The sequence below is a fragment of the Phocoena phocoena genome, chromosome 4, assembly GCF_963924675.1.
Source record: "Phocoena phocoena chromosome 4, mPhoPho1.1, whole genome shotgun sequence".
In the NCBI taxonomy this organism is placed as follows: Eukaryota; Metazoa; Chordata; class Mammalia; order Artiodactyla; family Phocoenidae; genus Phocoena; species Phocoena phocoena.
Genome location: NC_089222.1, coordinates 115,480,464 through 115,499,171, shown reverse-complemented (window position 1 = coordinate 115,499,171; position 18,708 = coordinate 115,480,464). Strand labels below are relative to the sequence as shown.

The 18,708-nt window shown below is 35.9% G+C and overlaps 1 protein-coding gene across 1 annotated transcript in view; it reads left to right on the top strand.

The window, feature by feature from the left end:
* The window catches only part of ROBO2 (roundabout guidance receptor 2), a 537,609-nt gene that overhangs the window by 426,172 nt on the left and 92,729 nt on the right, over positions 1–18,708 (top strand). The window contains exons 10-15 of the mRNA XM_065875890.1: positions 1,377–1,458; positions 1,885–2,047; positions 3,650–3,816; positions 6,999–7,120; positions 14,163–14,394; positions 18,050–18,174. Coding sequence (XP_065731962.1) covers positions 1,377–1,458; positions 1,885–2,047; positions 3,650–3,816; positions 6,999–7,120; positions 14,163–14,394; positions 18,050–18,174 — 891 coding nt within the window. The remainder of the gene's footprint in view (positions 1–1,376; positions 1,459–1,884; positions 2,048–3,649; positions 3,817–6,998; positions 7,121–14,162; positions 14,395–18,049; positions 18,175–18,708) is intronic.

The window sequence follows — 18,708 nt, the reverse complement described above, 5'->3', positions numbered from 1 at the left end:
ACAGCCACATTTGAAAAAATGGCTCTTTCTACAATGGCTGTCCCCCATCTTGCCTCAGTATAATAGAAGACAATTGTACAGAGATAACATAATATGGCAAAGAATGACGTGACAGAGTAATTTGAAACTTAGGTTAAAATACATAATGCCATTTAAAATCAATTAAAATTGTGGAACCGCAGTAACATCCAGGCACTAATGATTTACCCGAGAATCAGTTGTGGAAGACTGAGTCATCAATACACTTACATTTTGAACCCAACAGATATTATATTCCATGAACTCCCATATTTTATCAACAATTAGACTCACGCTCGTCGTGGAATTTTAATTCTACATCTTCTGCTTTGTCTTATTCTGTTTGGTCATCAGTTTCTCTTCCCAGTCTAGCTTTTCCTTCACCCCTAAACTAACCTGAATGAATGTTGTTTGCAATTTAAACCCGTGGGACTCAACCACAGGGAGGATTTTTGATTTACATATTACCGAACTTGAAGTTTTTGTCAAGGTATAATCACGGAATCTTCTGCCTTTTAACATTTACAAAAGGGAACTCTTGATTATATTGTCAACTATTCCTCAAATTCTTTTGCCGCTCTTCAATGAATAACAAAAACATTTTATGTAATCAGTGAAAGACAGTTTTTATTATGCTTTAAAAAGTGTTATGGATTAGATGATTTCTATGACCATTTCAGCTCTCTATTGCAATGATTCCATGGGTATCGTCTGCTTGTTTTTAATGACACAACTTTATTTCATTCACTGTTACACTGCTACAATTTTAATAAAAGTGAGTACTGCACTCTTTAAAAGGAAAGATTTAGTTTTCCTTTTTTTAAAAAAAAAAAATTCTTCTTCACTTTTCTCCATGTCTTTAAAAAAAAAGAAGGTCTGCCCCCCATTATGTCAGTGCTTATTTACTCCTGGGTATATTTTATTCTGTGAAATACAGTTTGTTGACGACAAAGAGGACAGCTTTGCATTACTGATCTCTGAATGTTTATAGGATGCTGAAAACTTCTGTCCTGAGTTATCCATATCTAACTCTGACACAGTGAAGTACCAACATAAGCTGGAATTAAAAGATAAGGGGATTGCTGTGGAGGCAAATAGAAAGACAACTAAAGTTTACAGACAAATAGCATTTAGTTGTAGAAATATAATAAGAATCTTTGAATCACCATTATGAATAAAATACATGATATGAGCTTATTTTAATATTTTATGTGTGCATATGATTGACTCTAATGTACAATTTGGACCGCCAAATGATATATCACATTTTCACAGTCAAATATTGCCTTGTTGAGATTGAGTAATTATTCTACAAATCAATTAAAACAATTTTATTCTCTCCCTTCTATGCACACTAGATTTCTGATACTGGCACTTATACTTGTGTGGCTACAAGTTCAAGTGGGGAGACTTCCTGGAGTGCTGTGCTGGATGTGACAGGTGGGTTCTTTGTGAACTATTTTAACAGAAGAAATCTTGAGCCAGTTTCAGTGATTAGCTCATTATCAACTAACAAGTTAAAGAGAGATCAATATTTTAAATTTATTGAATGTAAGAACTAAGCTTTACGCCACTTTTTCGTACCTCTTGGTACATAGCATTGCACATATGAAATGTGATACATTTGTCCTTAATAATCTTGTTATTTTATTTTCTCTGTCTAAAGAACAAGCAATTCTAGTGATCATGTGTGAAAGTAAATATTTACTAATATGTAGGAAAAATCAAATATTCACATATACTTTTGATTCATGAAGATGAATTGCTCACTGTCTATTCAAATTCTTTAATAGACTGTTTTCCTTTTAAGCATCTTTGTCAGCTTATGTAATCAGAAATGAAGCTTTTTCTATTTGTCCTCTCTAGAGTCTGGAGCAACAATCAGTAAAAATTATGATTTTAATGACCTGCCTGGACCACCATCCAAACCACAGGTCACTGATGTTACTAAGAGCAGTGTCACCTTGTCCTGGCAACCAGGTACCCCTGGAACCCTACCAGCAAGTGCATATATCATTGAGGCTTTCAGGTATGAGACAGTTCCTTTTTTCTCCATTGGGTTTTTGCTTTAGCTCCTATATCCTAAAATCTCAAGTGAGCTATCCTGCTGTTTTATTCTAAGGACATGCTTAATCAGTGCATTTTAAGAATTTATCTTTTATATCTGACTTTATTCAAGAATAGACTTTAGTTTTATTTTTCATTCATACCTTAATTATAAGATTAAATATGCATTATCTATGCCTACGTCTGTAGGGATCTAGTTATGACATAATCACTTAGCTCTTGACCATTGTAGGGATTTATCAGATGTGAATTTTGGCTTTAGAACTAAGCAGAAAATAATTTAATTAGGCACAGACACTTTTTAAGTTATGCAACTGTTATTGAGGCATGGAAGCTTGGAATTTTACTTCCTAATAATTAGAGCAGAATTTAAAATAATTCCAGTGTTTTATGCTATATATTTGAATACGTGTATTGGCTATGCCTAAGAGAATATTAAAAGCTACAATTAAGAGATTGAGTACATGCACTTCTGATTGCTGAAAGGAAAAGATATGTCCAGTTGTTATTTGAAATAATTGCAGTCAATTCAAGGACATAGACTCTAATTTAGCAAATACTAGTATAAAATTGTTTTATGAGAATTTGAAAAAATAGTTGTACTAATGGGAAAATGTGGCTTCATATTTAGTTTCAATGTGCTTCTGTTTGCCACTATAAATATAGTGATAGCCTCTCTCCTTTTTAAGCATTAGGACAAATCATCACTTTCATTTTAGGCTTCCCTAATCTATTAAAGTTAAGGATCGATATATAGTTTTCAAATTTCAAAACAGTGTTTTTCTATAAGTTTCATGCTTTGGTGTAAAAAGACTTCTGAAAAATAAACAGACAGCCCTGAAAATCACATTTCCTCCTCATTCTAAACAAAAGCAGCGTTTGACCTTAGACAAAGTGCTATAAAAGGGCATCCCATCTGCAGATGACTGTTAAAGGGTCCACACATGCAGATTCAGAGATATTTCACCATCCCGAAGTGATAAATCACAATACTGTGTAATGTACAATTTTATTAAAAATGTGACCAAGGGAAAATATTCATTACATGCTTCCTTTCTTCTTTTACAGATATGTAGTTTTAGAAGGCTCTATTATAATATTGCATGTGGAATTGATGCAAAAGAAAACACACCTTGTAACAGGAAAATGTATTGGCATAATTTACTCTGTAGTCCATTTATTCTTTCTACAGGTTAATTCTTTTCAAGGTATATATATATACATTTACGAGGACCATATTTATTGTATAAACTTGATGTTGTGATCTTGGCCTCTGTTCCTTTTACAGGTATTCATTTAGTGGCTGCTGTGCTTTAACAAAGGGCTATCACATCTCCTGGGCTGAGTTTAATTTTGTTGTGCATGGCACTTCCGTTAGGTGGGCTCGGCTTTGTTGTTGAATAAACTGAAATCATCCAAATGTTTCATTTATTGGGCTGAACACTTCAAGCGTTGTGTGTGTGCGTGTTTAATTTTCAGCCATTAACCTTTGTCATTGATACCCAACTCCATTTCCAAGACCCTTATGACTGCTGTTTAAATGAAATTTCTGTTCATGTTTCAGCCAATCAGTGAGCAATAGCTGGCAGACAGTGGCAAACCACGTAAAGACCACCCTCTATACAGTGAGAGGACTGCGGCCCAATACAATCTATTTATTCATGGTGAGAGCAATCAACCCCCAAGGTCTCAGTGACCCAAGTGCTATGTCAGATCCTGTGCGCACACAAGGTAATTTCAATAGCTGCAAACATGACTTTTTCTAGAAGGAGGCCTTAAACAGATCTTTAAGGACAAATGGGTTGCAGGACCAAAGATAAGTGTGTCTGCATTGCTTATTATAATGTTTCACTAGACCTGATCCAGTGAAAGAGAAGAAAACTTGTTGTTCACCTTGGTGAGTGTGTCCTCTTTCTGGATTTTCAGGGTCTATTTGGTAAAAAAGAAACAAAATAATTTGGTACAATTACATAGTAAGTTAAATTGGGGCTTAACTGTAGGGCTTTACTATATTTCAAAAGAAGGAAAAATGTTCCTCCTTCTTTGAAATTAATTGTACAATAGCAAAAAGTGATCTTTAATGGATAAAATGCCCTGTTAGGGATATCAAAATTACTTCCTCTAGTTGAGGAATTGTGTTTTGATAGTGCAGTGGGTCTCAAGGTGTGGTTCCCACAGAAGCAGCATCTGCATCACCTGGGGCCACAGTATAAATGCAGATTCTCAGGCCCCGACTCAGAAGCTCTGGGGATGGCGCCTGGCAGCCTGTTAAAGTGCCCTCCAGGAATGTTAATACTTAAGTTTGACAAGCATCATTACAGTGTATTTTATTAAACCACATGTTTAAAGGAACAATTTGTTTCAGGAAGCAGTAAACCAAGCTTTCTTCCCGAGGTATGCAATGCTTTTGACTAATAAAAAACAAAACAAAACAAAAACACCCACCCAGAATATTATAAGATCAAAATGGAAGATTTCTCATCTCATCTTTCATAGCCTGCCGCTTCAAACTGAGAAGTTGCTGCAGTCTAGGGGTTAATATGGGATGTTGAATTATAATTTTCCTTCTTACTAGTAGGTGAAGGGAATTAATAAAATAGAAATGGTGGCTTTATTATTTGTTACAGCTTACTTCCCACACGGTTCTTGAGAAAGGGTTAATTATTTCTTATTTGTAAAAGGCTTTGATCAAGATATTTATAATTCAAAGTAGTATTTTTATGCTATGAAAAGCACCATACAGCCATAAAATATTATTATAATTACAATGTAGTTCAGTGATAGTAACTAGCATGCTATTATAACAGAGAAGGGCACCTTAAAGGAATCAAGTCAAATAAAGTTACCACGTGATTTTGCAACGTTGCTGACATGATGACAGTCAAGGGAGGAGGGGATGCCACTTTGCTGTTGTTCTCTAAGCAGTAATGTGATTAATTTCCCATAATGATAAAGGACTGTAGGTAAAGAACCTGTCTCAAGAGAAGGAAAAAGTACAAGAAGGAATTTGACGACCTGAAACTGTTTCTATTTTACCTTGCTAGGATCCAGTTGCTTTTAGTGTGTCTGAATTTAATGAGTACATTAAACTATTGAACTAGAAAATGAAGAGGTGTATGGTTTTGAGTCAAGAAACTGTAGTACCCAGATCATTTTTTTTTTTTTTTTTTTTTGCGATATGCGGGCCTCTCACTGTTGTGGCCTCTCCCGTTGTGGAGCACAGGCTCCGGACGCGCAGGTTCAGCGGCCATGGCTCACGGGCCCAGCCGCTCCACGGCTTGTGGGATCTTCCTGGACCGGGGGAAGAACCCGCGTTCCCTGCATCGGCAGGCAGACTCTCAACCACTGCGCCACCAGGGAAGCCCGGGATCATTTTTGACACCACACTTTCAGCAGCTTTGCATTCTGCAAAGCACTTCTTTGCAAAGAACACTTGGCTGTGTGAGCTCTTATTTTTCAAAGATATTAAATACTGTAGAATTTAGCAATTTCTTATTTCAGCAAGGCAGCAAGTACTTGTATCATCAATATCACAGTAGATCATAGATATATCAGCAAAGATTAATAGTATTCACATGATATTAATAATACACACACACACACACACACACACACACACACACATATATATATATATATATATATGATTTCTAAATCAAGTAAAACTCACTGTGTTGTTTATGTTAAGGATGAAAAAAAGTAGAACTGGAAAAAAATTACCAAAATGTAGTCCCTAATTATTTATGTTCCAACTTAAGTTAGTGCACCCAATTTAAGTTATGGCTGAGATATGCACTTAAAAATATTTTTGCAAGAGTGTCGCATTGTGGCCTGAGAAAATAGGAGAAAACAAGATTAAGAAAGTAAATCCTTTTAAATTGGACTTCATTCCTTAAATAAGATGATTGAAGAAAAAAATCCAACGTAACATTGCAGTGCACCAGTTAAAGAAGCCGATTTGAGTATGTGTGAAATTCAGTGTTTGATAGCAATTTGATGGACTTGGACGTCTATAGTTTATCTTTTTTCTTAATGGACACATAGGATGTAAACCATTGTATGGGAAGTAGAGTAGTATTTAGCCGAATGGTGACTAAGGGGTCAGAACAGTTTATGGCTGAGAGTATATCATTTTAAACATTGTAATTCTTTCTCCCTCCTACCCCCCCCATCACTTCGAAAAAATATCATGATTTTTTGTCAGATATTGTCAGATATTGGAGTACTGTTCAGTATTGATTTTTTGTCAGATATTGTCAGATATTGGAGTACTGTTCAGAATTTATTACATAGAACATTTTATCAGCATTTTAAATTGGTCAAAATTATTTTTGTGATAAAAGCTTGGTTTCTTGGTTTTTGTGAATTTGGGAGGGTTCTTCCCCTTCTTTCCCTCATTTTGTTTACTTTAGTAACGTAATTCACTCCCCCTGATTACTTTCTCTTCCACACTCCCAGACTGAAATAGGTCAAGGAATAGGAACACACAACCTACTAACTGGGGAAAGGGATTGAACAAATTCCTCAACAGCAATTTTCAGACCTGGCCCCATTAACTACTTGGAAAAGTCCTTCAACATGGCAACATCTGTGTAAAACTGATGTTTCTAAAGAAATCTTGCAGCACATACTTCATCCTTTAATAAGAAAATAATAGATCTTTCACAGCAGTGTACTGAGTGGGGATAAGGGGTTGCATACACTTTTATTAATATTATTTTAGTGAAGATATCAGTTCTCAAATTATGTTCTAAAATGGTGGTACATATATAAATATGCTTTAACGTTGTTTGTCCCAAAGAGTTCTTAATTTTTCCCCTGGAATTATTTCTAATGGCATAATATTGGCTTATATAATGTATATTAGAATTCCACTATTAATTTTTAAAAATTGGGAATGGTTATCCCTGTAGATATCAGCCCACCAGCACAGGGAGTGGACCACAGACAAGTCCAGAAAGAACTCGGCGACGTCCTTGTCCATCTTCATACTCCGGTTGTATTGACTCCCACCACAGTTCAAGTCACATGGACGGTAAGTTTTTAAAGACTATCCTAATGGTAGTCTCTTTTACTCCTTTAAGAAAACAAACCAAAACAGAAAAAAGCAAACAAACAAACCAAAAAAAAAAACAAAAGTAGCAAAAACACTCACCATTTAAAGTCAAGGTGTAATCAAAGGCAAAGAAGAAAAAAATTCCATAGATAAAAGTGTGATTAGAGTAAAAATAGGTCGCAATATAAACAATACGATCTGTCTCCTGAATTTTTAAATGGCCTTACTGAGATATAATTAACATACCAGAGTTAAAGTGTACAACTCAGTATTGTCTGGTATCTTTGCAGAGTTGTGCAGTCATCAGCAGAATCTGATTTTAGTACATTTCATCATCCCAAAGTGAAACCCTCCGCCCATTAGCAGTCACTCCTCCGTTCCCCTGACTTTAGCCCTTTGCAACCACTAATCTGTTCTCTGTCCATATAAATTTGCCTATTTCTTCCATGTGAATGAAATTATACAATATACGATCTTTTGTGTCGGGCTTCTTTCACTCAGCGTGATGTTATTGAGGTTCATCCATGTTGTAGCATGTATTATTCGTACTTTGTTCCTTTTTATTATAGAGTAGAATTCCATTGTATAGATGTATCTCATACATCTGTTTATCCATTTATCAGCTGATTCATCTTTGAGTTGTTTCCACTTTTGACCATTAAGAATGATGGTGCAGTGAACACTTGTGTACACATCGATGTATATTTTCATTTTTCTTGTGTATACTTAGGAATTGTTGAATTAAACTCTCTACTTAACGTTTGGATGAACTGCCAAAATGTTTTCCAAAGTGGTTACACAATTTTATGCTCCCACAAGCAATATTTGAAGGTTCTAGTTTCTTTCACATCCTTGCCAGTTTCTCTTGCATCTTATCCTGTCCTTTTGATTATAGCTGTTCTAGTGGGTATGGGTGGTATATCACTGCGATTTTAATTTACATTTCTTTAATGACTAGTGTTTTATGTGCTTATTGAGCATTTGTATATCTTCTTTGGAGAAATGTCTGTTCAAATTCTTTGCGCATTTTTAAATTGAGTTGTTTGTCTTCTTAGTATAGCTCTATAATGTTCTTTACATATTGGATACAAATCCTCTATCAGATATATGATTTGTAAATATTTTCTCCCAGTCTGTGGGATGTTTTTTTACTTTCTCAATGATGTCATTTGAAGCACAAAAAATTTTATTTGAAGTTCTCTTCTAAATATAAATCAATCATCTTCACATTCTTTTAGCTGAATCTCATCCAGCAGTACCAAGAAAAGTATATAATTTTAATAATTTGACATATGTAGTAACAAAAATTAATGGGTTTTAAGAAGTAGATTGATATTTTAATATATGCTAAGAACATCCAAATTCCGTGCATTACTAAATGTCAACCTGCCCACTGTTATTTCAAAATACAAATGTTTTCATCGCATGATAGTCACTGAAATGAAAACAAGAAATAGCATAAAAATAGCCATATTACTCATATTAGAAGATATTAACCCTTGTATATGTGTTTGTTTGTGTCTATGTGTGTCTGTTTTGTGAAGAGCCAGATAATGTTCTTCCCTGTGCCTAATACAGTTTTTGCCAACTTCTCATTTATGCCTGAGATCTCTTGCCGCTAAAAATCCATAAGGATGATAAAAGAGCAGTTTTTTAAACCCCCCCGTATTTGTGCTAGATCTTGTATGTTGTGTAAGTAATGGTCATTTGAGTTATGGATATCTAGAAAATTTTCACTTTAATTATAATATTAGAATTATATCCATCATAATTAATTAGAAAGAATTATATTAATTAGAAAGTATTTATAATTATGACTATTAGTTTTGTTGTTGTTATTGTTTTTGTGGTAGTAGAAGAATGACTGTAAGTTAAAAAAAAAATGGATTTTTCCCCCTTAGAATCCAAGTTTCTTTAGGGAACTAACTATTTCACCCATTTCCATCAATTCCCTTAACAAAAGAAGTTGAAAAAGGAAAACCAGTTATTTTTCGTCAGTTCTTAATTAATTATGTTTGAAATATGAAACACAATGAAGAGAATTATTCCAGTGTCCTCTTATTAATAAAACCATTGAGCAAACATAGTTCAACAAGCATTTTTTGAGGACCGGTTTTGTACTAGATGTGGGGAAACACTGTATAAAGAGACACAAATCTGCTTGAGAAAAACGTGGGAATTCTTAATGACGGTACACAGGGATAAGGGCCATAACCGTATGTACACATTTTATAAACACAGGTTTCAATCAAAGAGGAAGTGATTAACTCTATCCTCAGGCATCAGAAACAACATTATCACTTATCTACATCTATACGGGGAAATATAGAGGCATTATTTATTTGAACAGAGGAAACTAAATTAACATTTAAGGCTGTTTTGTCCAGTTCTATAGACTTGTAAAAGGAAACCAACGCAGACAGGTTGAACAGTGTTCCCAGTAGCCTACATCTATTTACAGGTAAAGATAGGATTAGAATTTCCTTACTTTAAACCTGCTTTTTGTGTTTTTCACTTTAAACTGTAGACAAATATTTAGTTGAAAGAAATACCTTTTAACTGTGGAATTTCAACATATGATCCTGGATGGGGCACTTTACTTCTTAAACCACACTAGTCAAATGTTTAGTGAGTACCAAACTGGGTAATGCTTTAACAAAAAATAAAACTAAATTCATGTTTTAAGAGTAATTATGATTATTTAAGATTACATTGTTTCCAATTTTATTTTTGATTTAATTTCACATAGACTTATTCTGTTTTCTGCATATAATGGTTTCTATTCTTCTGCTCCCGTGAAGGGAGTATAATGACCTCATCATTTTTCCAATGGCACAGGAAGGGTATTATTTGCCATGGCTCTTCCATCTTTCTGTAGCTTTGGCTAGATACCAAACAAATAAAGCCAAGGAAAGGGTTATATTTTTAACAACAGATTTTTCCTCATTCTAAATTGAAAAAGTCTTTTCTGCTTTGTTGTGAGTTTTGAAGGGGTTTCTTTTTTAAGCTGCTCCTAAATATGGAAATTATTTGGGTAAGAATCAAAGTCATTATGTTTATGAAGTTAATCACTGTAAAAGTCACTGAATTTAAAAGAATAAATCAAATTAGATAAAAATTTCAGATCAATAGTCTGGAAGTTCTTCCAGGAGAGGGACCTTGTCATATTCATCTCTATATCCCAAGAAACTTGTCATTTCTAGTTTGCATATCTCTATCCCTCATGAGCTTGTGTTCTGAGAGTCCAAAGTTCATGTTTTCATTTCTGTTTTTTCAGAACAAAGCACTCATTATGAAATACTTTTTCAGTAACTGTCTGTTGAATGATCAAATCAGTTGTTTTCATACATTTTAACTTTTTACTTTAAAAAAGAAACCATTCAATTATATCACAAATTCCCCACGAATTTGTAGTTACACATGAGATAAGTATGTATTTCAGAGGTAAATTTTAGTGAAATAAACTTAGTCAGATCAGTTGCCACAGAAATTGTAACCAACTATTTCATTTTCATGTCATATTTTCAACTTGCTAAATGTGTATGTTCTTTGAGTTATAACACTGTTAGTATTTGAGTTATAGACATGTTGATGTTTGAGGGAAGAAATATATTCCCCAGCCCATGTATTTCGATTAGGGGTCAGCTGATATGGTTTATCAATAGTTGGCAGGATTCTATTACCAAACACATAGGATGTTTGAACTGGAAAGACCATCTGCCTGCCCCACAAGTCTAATCTTAAAGCAACAATACTTAACAAAGGCTACTTTCTAAAAGTGACTCCTGTTATAATGAGGGTAGGTAAAAATGATGAAAATGGCTGTTTTACAAAGAAAATAGCAATAAATCCCTTATTTTAAAATCATTATTCTAGTTTTTTTGTGTGTGAGTGTTTTGTTTTTATTCAAGGACAAAAAGGATTACAGGCCCCTTGCCCCTTAAACATCACAGCTACTGGAGTTGAAAGAGTGTTTTGGCGAACTTGAATTTCAGAACTCAATTAAACCCAGATCAGTTACTTAGAAGGCTAAGCCCACCAAAGGAAATTCAACTTGAATTTTCAGTATAGATGGAATTTTTAAAATTGAAATGATAGATATTGAGCATCTCGCTTTAAACCTTTTAATGAAAGTGATGATTTGAGGGCCACATATGGGCCCCCATTTTTAGTATATCCCTTACATAACAATGCGTTATCATTGTACAGCTCTAAAACTTGCAGAGTGCTTTAAACTGTATTAGTCATTTAATTGTTTCTGTGCCCTTGTAATATGCGTATTATTTGAGCAAACTAAGTAAACTGAGGCTCAGAAAGTTTAAAAGGCTAAGCCGTCACTTAATAGAGACCTTGTGACCTGAAGACTGAAACTCTCTTCACTTCACATGTTCCTTAAGACAATTCATTTGTATTCAGATACCAGAAAATACCAATTTTTTAAATTCTATAAGCCCATGCATGGATTTGTGGCTGGACTCTGATTATAATCAACTCTAAAAGAAAATCCTCCTTCTTATAACTAGAATGTTAATAAAACTAGTGACAAGATAAGGTTTAACTCAAAAGTGACCACTTGTCAAAAGGTGCTCCAAAAGTCAATGCTGTAGAGCACATATCCACTAAAAGTCCCACCTATTTTTTTAATAGGTAATATGCAGCATTTTCATTTTTGCTTTCACCTGTAACAACAAATTTCCTTCTGAAAAGAATGTATAGCAACCGCGCAAAATCAAGTTAAACTATTTAGTTATTAAGTAGGCCATTAGAATACACTGGTTGAAGGCAGTGTACACTGAAGTGAGCAAAGCAATGTTGTGTAGTAAACATTAGCTTCATAAAGTCCTAAAACACTTAATTAATGAAAACCAAACATGGATAAAACCAATTTACCCTGATTTACAGACTCCCTTCATCTGGAAACAGCTGCTTAATGTCCTTCTTAAAAACACAGCTTGCTTCTTTCAGTATTAACAAGCTATTATTGTGAGTTATGTCTTTCTTTCAGTATATAAATTCACTTAAAGTGAATGCAGAGAAGTTTATAAACTGCAAGCTTAATGTTGTTTTAACATATGCTGCAGGGATTTTTTTGAACATTGACAGTTTTGATGAAAGGCATTTCTCCTGGCTCTCATAAATTTACCTTTTTGCTTTTTACTTGCCTTGTTTTATAATGTCAGAACAACTTCTGCTTTTCAAAAAATATGTATTTTGGTATGAACACAAACTGCTAGCATGCATTAGGATTCAAAGATCATGAGCTTTGGTATCAGAACCGAGCTTACTTTTCCTTGACCTAACCTCATACAAGTGTAGCACTAATTCCACAAATCTTTGAGGGTTAGAAAACTGTCAGGTGGGTGAAGGAATTCTTACTTGTTAAGACTCATCTGTGAAACTGGAATTAGCTATACTTAGAAACACACATGCTCATGTTTACCAACTTTATGGATTTTTCTAGCTTGGACATTCTAAATACCAAAAAAATGTCCCTTTGTTTCACTGTATTTTGATTGAGGTTCTGTATTTTTTAATTTTCTGTCTTCACTTAAAAAAATATTTTAAAATGCTGCAACTAATGAAGAAATGCCAGAAGTTAATACATGAAAGAATACCTTCTGTTTATTATGTGTTAACAGTTGGATAAAGACATTTTTAAAAAGCTGAAGTAACCGTTTCCATCATCACCTTATTTCCGCTCTCTCCTCAACCTTCCTAAAATGAGGTTATTCCATCTCTTCTCCATTGAATTTTACACAATATTTGACAGTGAAATATGTCAGGTTAAAGACTTCTTAAAATATGGCTACTAAACTACAGCATATGGAATATTAATTGAAGAAGGTGCTGTGATAGTTATATTTGTCAAGCATTTCTAAAAAATGGCAAGACATTAAAAAAGTTTAAAAAGCTAAAAGTCCCTTTATCCCTGAAATGAAACAATGGTAACTCCAATAAAGACTCTTCAATAAATGTAAAACAAGAACTTGTTTTTTGATATTTTTTGATATTTTGATATTGGTTTTCAGGTTCCAAATCTCAGATTTTTATTAAAAACAGCTGCTTATCCTCTGTACCTCAAATGAATGAAAGGATCAAGAAAGTTGTCAGGTTGTGCCAATAGTGGGATATTGGAGGAGCCAGAAGTTGGTAACTTAATAAATGTCTTTCATTTAATATTTGTTAATGGGTATAAGCTTTTCATATGCATTTAAAACAGACGCTCTGGCGCCACAACTCTTGAGTCTCTTTCATATGCTTCCTTCAGCTACAGGAATTTTATACATTCTGTTCCTACTCTTCTTCCCCTAAATAAGTCTTACTTTCCATGCAGACCTCAGCACTTGTTCTTCTTCCAGGAAACTGTCTCCCCTTCTTGACCACTCAACTTCCTCTCCACTCTATGCTTTCTTAGCTCCTAGTACAACTCATTCATAATATCTGTGTATGCTTATTTGTTATGAATGTAACCTGCCCATTGTTTGAGTGATCATTAAATAATGCCCACCTTCTACCTGAATTCTATGCACCATGAGGCCTGGGACTGACTCTACTTTCATTCTCCATTTTTACCCTCAGAGTTAACAGAATAACTGGCACCTCTTAGTAGGAACTCAGAAAATGTTTGAGTGAGTGAAGGCATTAGTGAATGAACAAGGGATGAGAATGGAGATTCCGGACAAATAGCACACTACATATAAAACCACAAAAATGAGAATTGTTGACTACAAAAAAAGAACGAACAGATGAGCAACAAAGCTAGAAACATTGGCATGTCTAGGCCTTGACAGGCTTTTGTGCTAATCCAAAGAATTTGAATTAATTGAGTATCTTAGCTGCTATGAAGTATTTTTAACAGGAGAGAATGTTGTTCCACTCTTCATTTTGGAAATAACAACTTAGGGGCAACGTGAACTCAGAACTGGAAAAGGATATTAGAAGCAGGGAGATGAATTAGAAAGCCATGGCATCACTCAGACACTTCCATTTGGTTTCAAAAGTCTTTTGCTTTGTTTTTCAGGTTGATCGCCAACCCCAGTTTATTCAAGGCTACCGAGTGCTGTACCGTCAGACTTCAGGCCTGCAGGCTACATCAACATGGCAGAATTTAGATGCTAAAGTCCCGACTGAGCGAAGTGCTGTCTTAGTCAATCTGAAAAAGGGGGTGACTTATGAAATTAAAGTTCGACCATATTTTAATGAGTTCCAAGGAATGGATAGTGAGTCTAAAACAGTTCGTACTACTGAAGAAGGTCAGTATTCAGATTTCTAACATAAACCAAACTTAAACCATAATGAAATCAATTTCTGTTGAAGTTCTAGTTTATCATCTTCCTTAGAAGGGTAGCAAAAGAGGTTCTAAAAGTCAATCCAGGAAGTATCATTTTGTCCTTTTATTGTGAGAATTTCATAGAATCTAACAACTCAAAAAGATGACATTCAAGTAGTTTGAATTTTCCTTAAGGAAACATTCACTTCAAATCTTGTTTTTCAGTGCACTGGAATTTGATTATAATGTTTTCCTATTTTTTTTTTTACACATGGATTTAGCTCATTTGGCTTCATGAAAGGACAGGCTAATGGAAACCCAAGTACACAGGCTGTTCTTTGTCTCTCTTTGTTTGGGTAGAGTAAAGCATGACATTTCCTTTCATAAGCCTCCTTCCCTATGGGCTCTGCCAGTCTGATTCATAACTTCTAATCCGGAAGGCCCCTTGCATGTTTGCAGCAGCATTCTTCTTAGTGATGTTCCCTCTCCCTCTTCCTTTTGTAACTTTTCTTACCTGCAGATACTTTTAAAGTCAGTCTGTGATAGACATGAAATTAATGTTGGTCTCAACCAGTCCATTTTCTAGCGTCTCCTTCCCTAAACTAGAGGTTTATAATGAATGTTATCATCAAAGTACAAAAAATCCGGGCTTCCCTGGTGGCGCAGTGGTTGAGAGTCCACCTGCCGATGCAGGGGACGCGGGTTCGTGCCCCGGTCCCGGAAGATCCCACATGCCATGGAGCGGCTGGGCCCGTGAGCCATGGCCGCTGAGCCTGCGCGTCCGGAGCCTGTGCTCCGCAACGGGAGAGGCCACAGCAGTGAGAGGCCCGCGTACCGCAAAAAAAAAAAAAAAAAAAAAAAAAAAAAAGAACAAAAAATCAGATACCAACTATAATAAATTCCCCCCTTTTCTGCTTTTGTACTAATTTTATGTACAAAAACATATGCGGTACGCGGGCCTCTCACTGTTGTGGCCTCTCCCGTTGCGGAGCACAGGCTCCGGACGCGCAGGCTCAGCGGCCATGGCTCACGGGCCCAGCCGCTCCATGGCATGTGGGATCTTCCCGGACCAGGGCACGAACCCGCGTTCCCTGCCTCGGCAGGCGGACTCTTAACCACTGCGCCACCAGGGAAGCCTACAAAAACATATTTTATATAAATCAATATAAGAGCAACCTTAAGAAAATGTGTGTAGGTTGTTCATGGTAACATAGATGTACATGTTTGACCAAAGAACTTTTAAATTATACATATCTTATAATAAGCAACACAGAGAAATGTTATCTTCATATTGGTTTACAGTGTGATATACTGACATGAGCTGAAGTGCATATTTTTAAAGGCATCATTAGTCTACCTTTAAGATTTGTAAAGAAAATAAATTAATAATAGGATCTTTATCCCCCATTAAATTTTACTTTATGTGGATAATGTGTAGAACTAATGAGTGGGGTGGGTAAATTTAATACAGAATGCTACATTTGAAGCATATTTCCAAAAATCAATTTCACTGCAGTTAGACTTTTCCTCTAGACTAGACATTTGTCACCATTCGGTATACGTTCATTTCCGCTTTCTGTGGCCTTCTGAAGGGAACAAATTGGAACTCAGCTGGGCTTGTCTGGGAGCAATGAGCGGGTTCTTTCACATCTGTGTAATAATTGACAGGTCAGGAAATAGGCACGGTGTTCTTGCCAAGCTGGCGGTAAGGCAGATGAGAAACCAGTTCTCCAAAATGTTACTTTTCAATGAAGTCTACTTAATAACTACAAAACTGGTAGGCAAATGGTTGGATTGATGTCATTGTACCACATTTTGGAGCAACCTTATCACACAGAGGAGTGATAAAGAGCAGTATGGTGGTAACGTGTCTGTGTGTGTCTTACACTCAATGCAAAGATGACTATACCTTAGTGAAATATGCTGTGACAGATTTATCAAACGTGGGAAACTTTATTGATAGGCTTTTTTTTTGGACGGGGGGCTGCGTTGGGTCTTTGTTACTGCACGCAAGCTTTTCTCTGGTTGTGGCGAACAGGGTCTACTCTTCGTTGTGGCGTGCAGGCTTCTCATTGCGGTGGCTTCTCTTTGTTTTGGAGCACGGGCTCCAGGCACGTGGGCTTCAGCAGTTGTGGCACTTGGCCTCAGTAATTGTGGCTTGAGGGCTCCAGAGCGCAGGCTCAGCAGTTGTGGCACACGGGCTTAGTTGCTCCGTGGCACGTGGGATCCTCCTGGACCAGGGCTCGAACCCGGCTGCCCTGCCTTGGCAGGTGGACTCTTAACCACTGCACCACCAGGGAAGCCCCTGTCGATAGTCTTTTAAAATATGTTTTATGTTTGAAGTGTACACGTTTTCAAAGAACTAAGTGTGTAGTTGTGAAAGCATTGATCTTATATGTAAAAATTCTTTTGTACCACAAAATTATCTGAATTTTGCTTTAACTGTTAGTAATTTGATTTGTTTTTCCCATAAAGGAAGAGAACTGTAGGAAATTAAAATCTGTCCATTTCACATTTGATCCAACATGAACTGTTTTCATTTATATCATCAGAGTTCCTTGCTCATCAATATAAAATAAGTTTTAAATCTTAAATTATGGGTCAATTTATAACAGTCAATTATTTTTCTCAATACGAAAACAGAAGTGTCTTTTTCCTGCATTGGTGAAATTTATAGCTGTGTTTCTGTTTTTATGTATTAAACGCAAACCAGAACAAAACAAAAAGATTGTCAGTAATGCTAAAACTCAGAGATAATAACATAAAATTTTGGAATGCATACTCTCAGAACATTTTTGATAGCAGTGGTTTTTTTTGTTGTTGTTTTTTTGTTTGTTTGTTTTTTAAAAAGGGAGCCTATTAGAGTCAAAAGAACCAAAGTTCTAGTATCAATCAGACATACCTGGGTTCAAATTCTCCCTCATTATTTGACTTAGCTAAGTCTTCAGTTTCCTTATCTGTAAAACTGAGATAAGAGTTGTTTTTATTTCCTGAGGTTATTATGAGAATTAAATCTTACTCTTACCTCAGTTCTGGGCACATAGGAAACATTCATTTGAATGTTAGCTGTTAAATTTATTGTTGAGGACATATTACCATAGCTGTTGTATTTGCTTTAATCTATCCATTATATATAAAGGATTATTTTTATTTTTTTTTTTTTTAAATGGTGTTTTCTTTTTTTTTTTTTTTTTTTTAATTAATTCATTTATTTATTTATTTTTTTTGGCTGTGTAGGGTCTTCGTTTCTGTGCGAGGGCTTTCTCTAGTTGCGGCGAGCGGGGGCCACTCTTCATCGCCGTGCACGGGCCTCTCACTGTCGTGGCCTCTCTTGTTGCGGAGCACAGGCTCCAGACACACAGGCTCAGTAGTTGTGGCTCACGGGCCCAGTCGCTCCGTGGCATGTGGGATCTTCCCAGACCAGGGCTCGAACCCGTGTCCCCTGCATTGGCAGGCAGATTCTCAACCACTGCGCCACCAGGGAAGCCCAAGGATTATTTTTTTAACTGTCACTGTTAATTCAGAACTACTGGAAACCAGACCTTCTTGCATTTTGTCTTTATATTCATATTCTGTAAGCAGTCTTAATGTACACCAAGACTTACAGTTTGTGTTTATTCTAATCACTTCCCCTGCAGCCCCAAGTGCCCCACCACAGTCTGTCACTGTGCTGACTGTTGGAAGCCACAATAGCACAAGTATTAGTGTTTCCTGGGATCCTCCTCCCCCTGACCATCAGAATGGAATTATCCAAGAATACAAGGTAAGGCCCGGATGAAGAAGGAAAGTTCACAGGTAAAAGTGCCCAGAGAAGTCTCAGGGTCACATGGAGGGGGAACATTTCGAGTGGCCCTCTTATTGAGTTTGAGTGTAAAGTAATATTTTATATCTTTGTGTGACAGGTAAAGAAGCAAATGCATAGGATGCATAGAACCTAATTCCAAGGTCACAGATAACACAAACTCAGTTGGACAAGCAAACCATAAGAATGCAGCGTTGTTGTTGTTTTCTTTGTTTGTTTTAATAATGTGATTGCAGAACCTCAGGGATTTAGAGAGACAGGGTAGAGAGTAGATAGTGAAGCCCTATCCTAGGGAGTGCCTTTATCTTTGTTATTAGATTTCTGTGTAATGGGACTTAGAACAGATGTTTTTAAACTGTATTCTCATAAAAAAGATGCTTCAGGAGTTTAAAGAGTTGAGATGGAGATAAGAGGGTGGGCAGTACCGCCTCCCACTGTAAATTCTGCTTTTACCAAGTTATTGGTAAAAGGTTCTGTAAAATATTTCACTTGAAA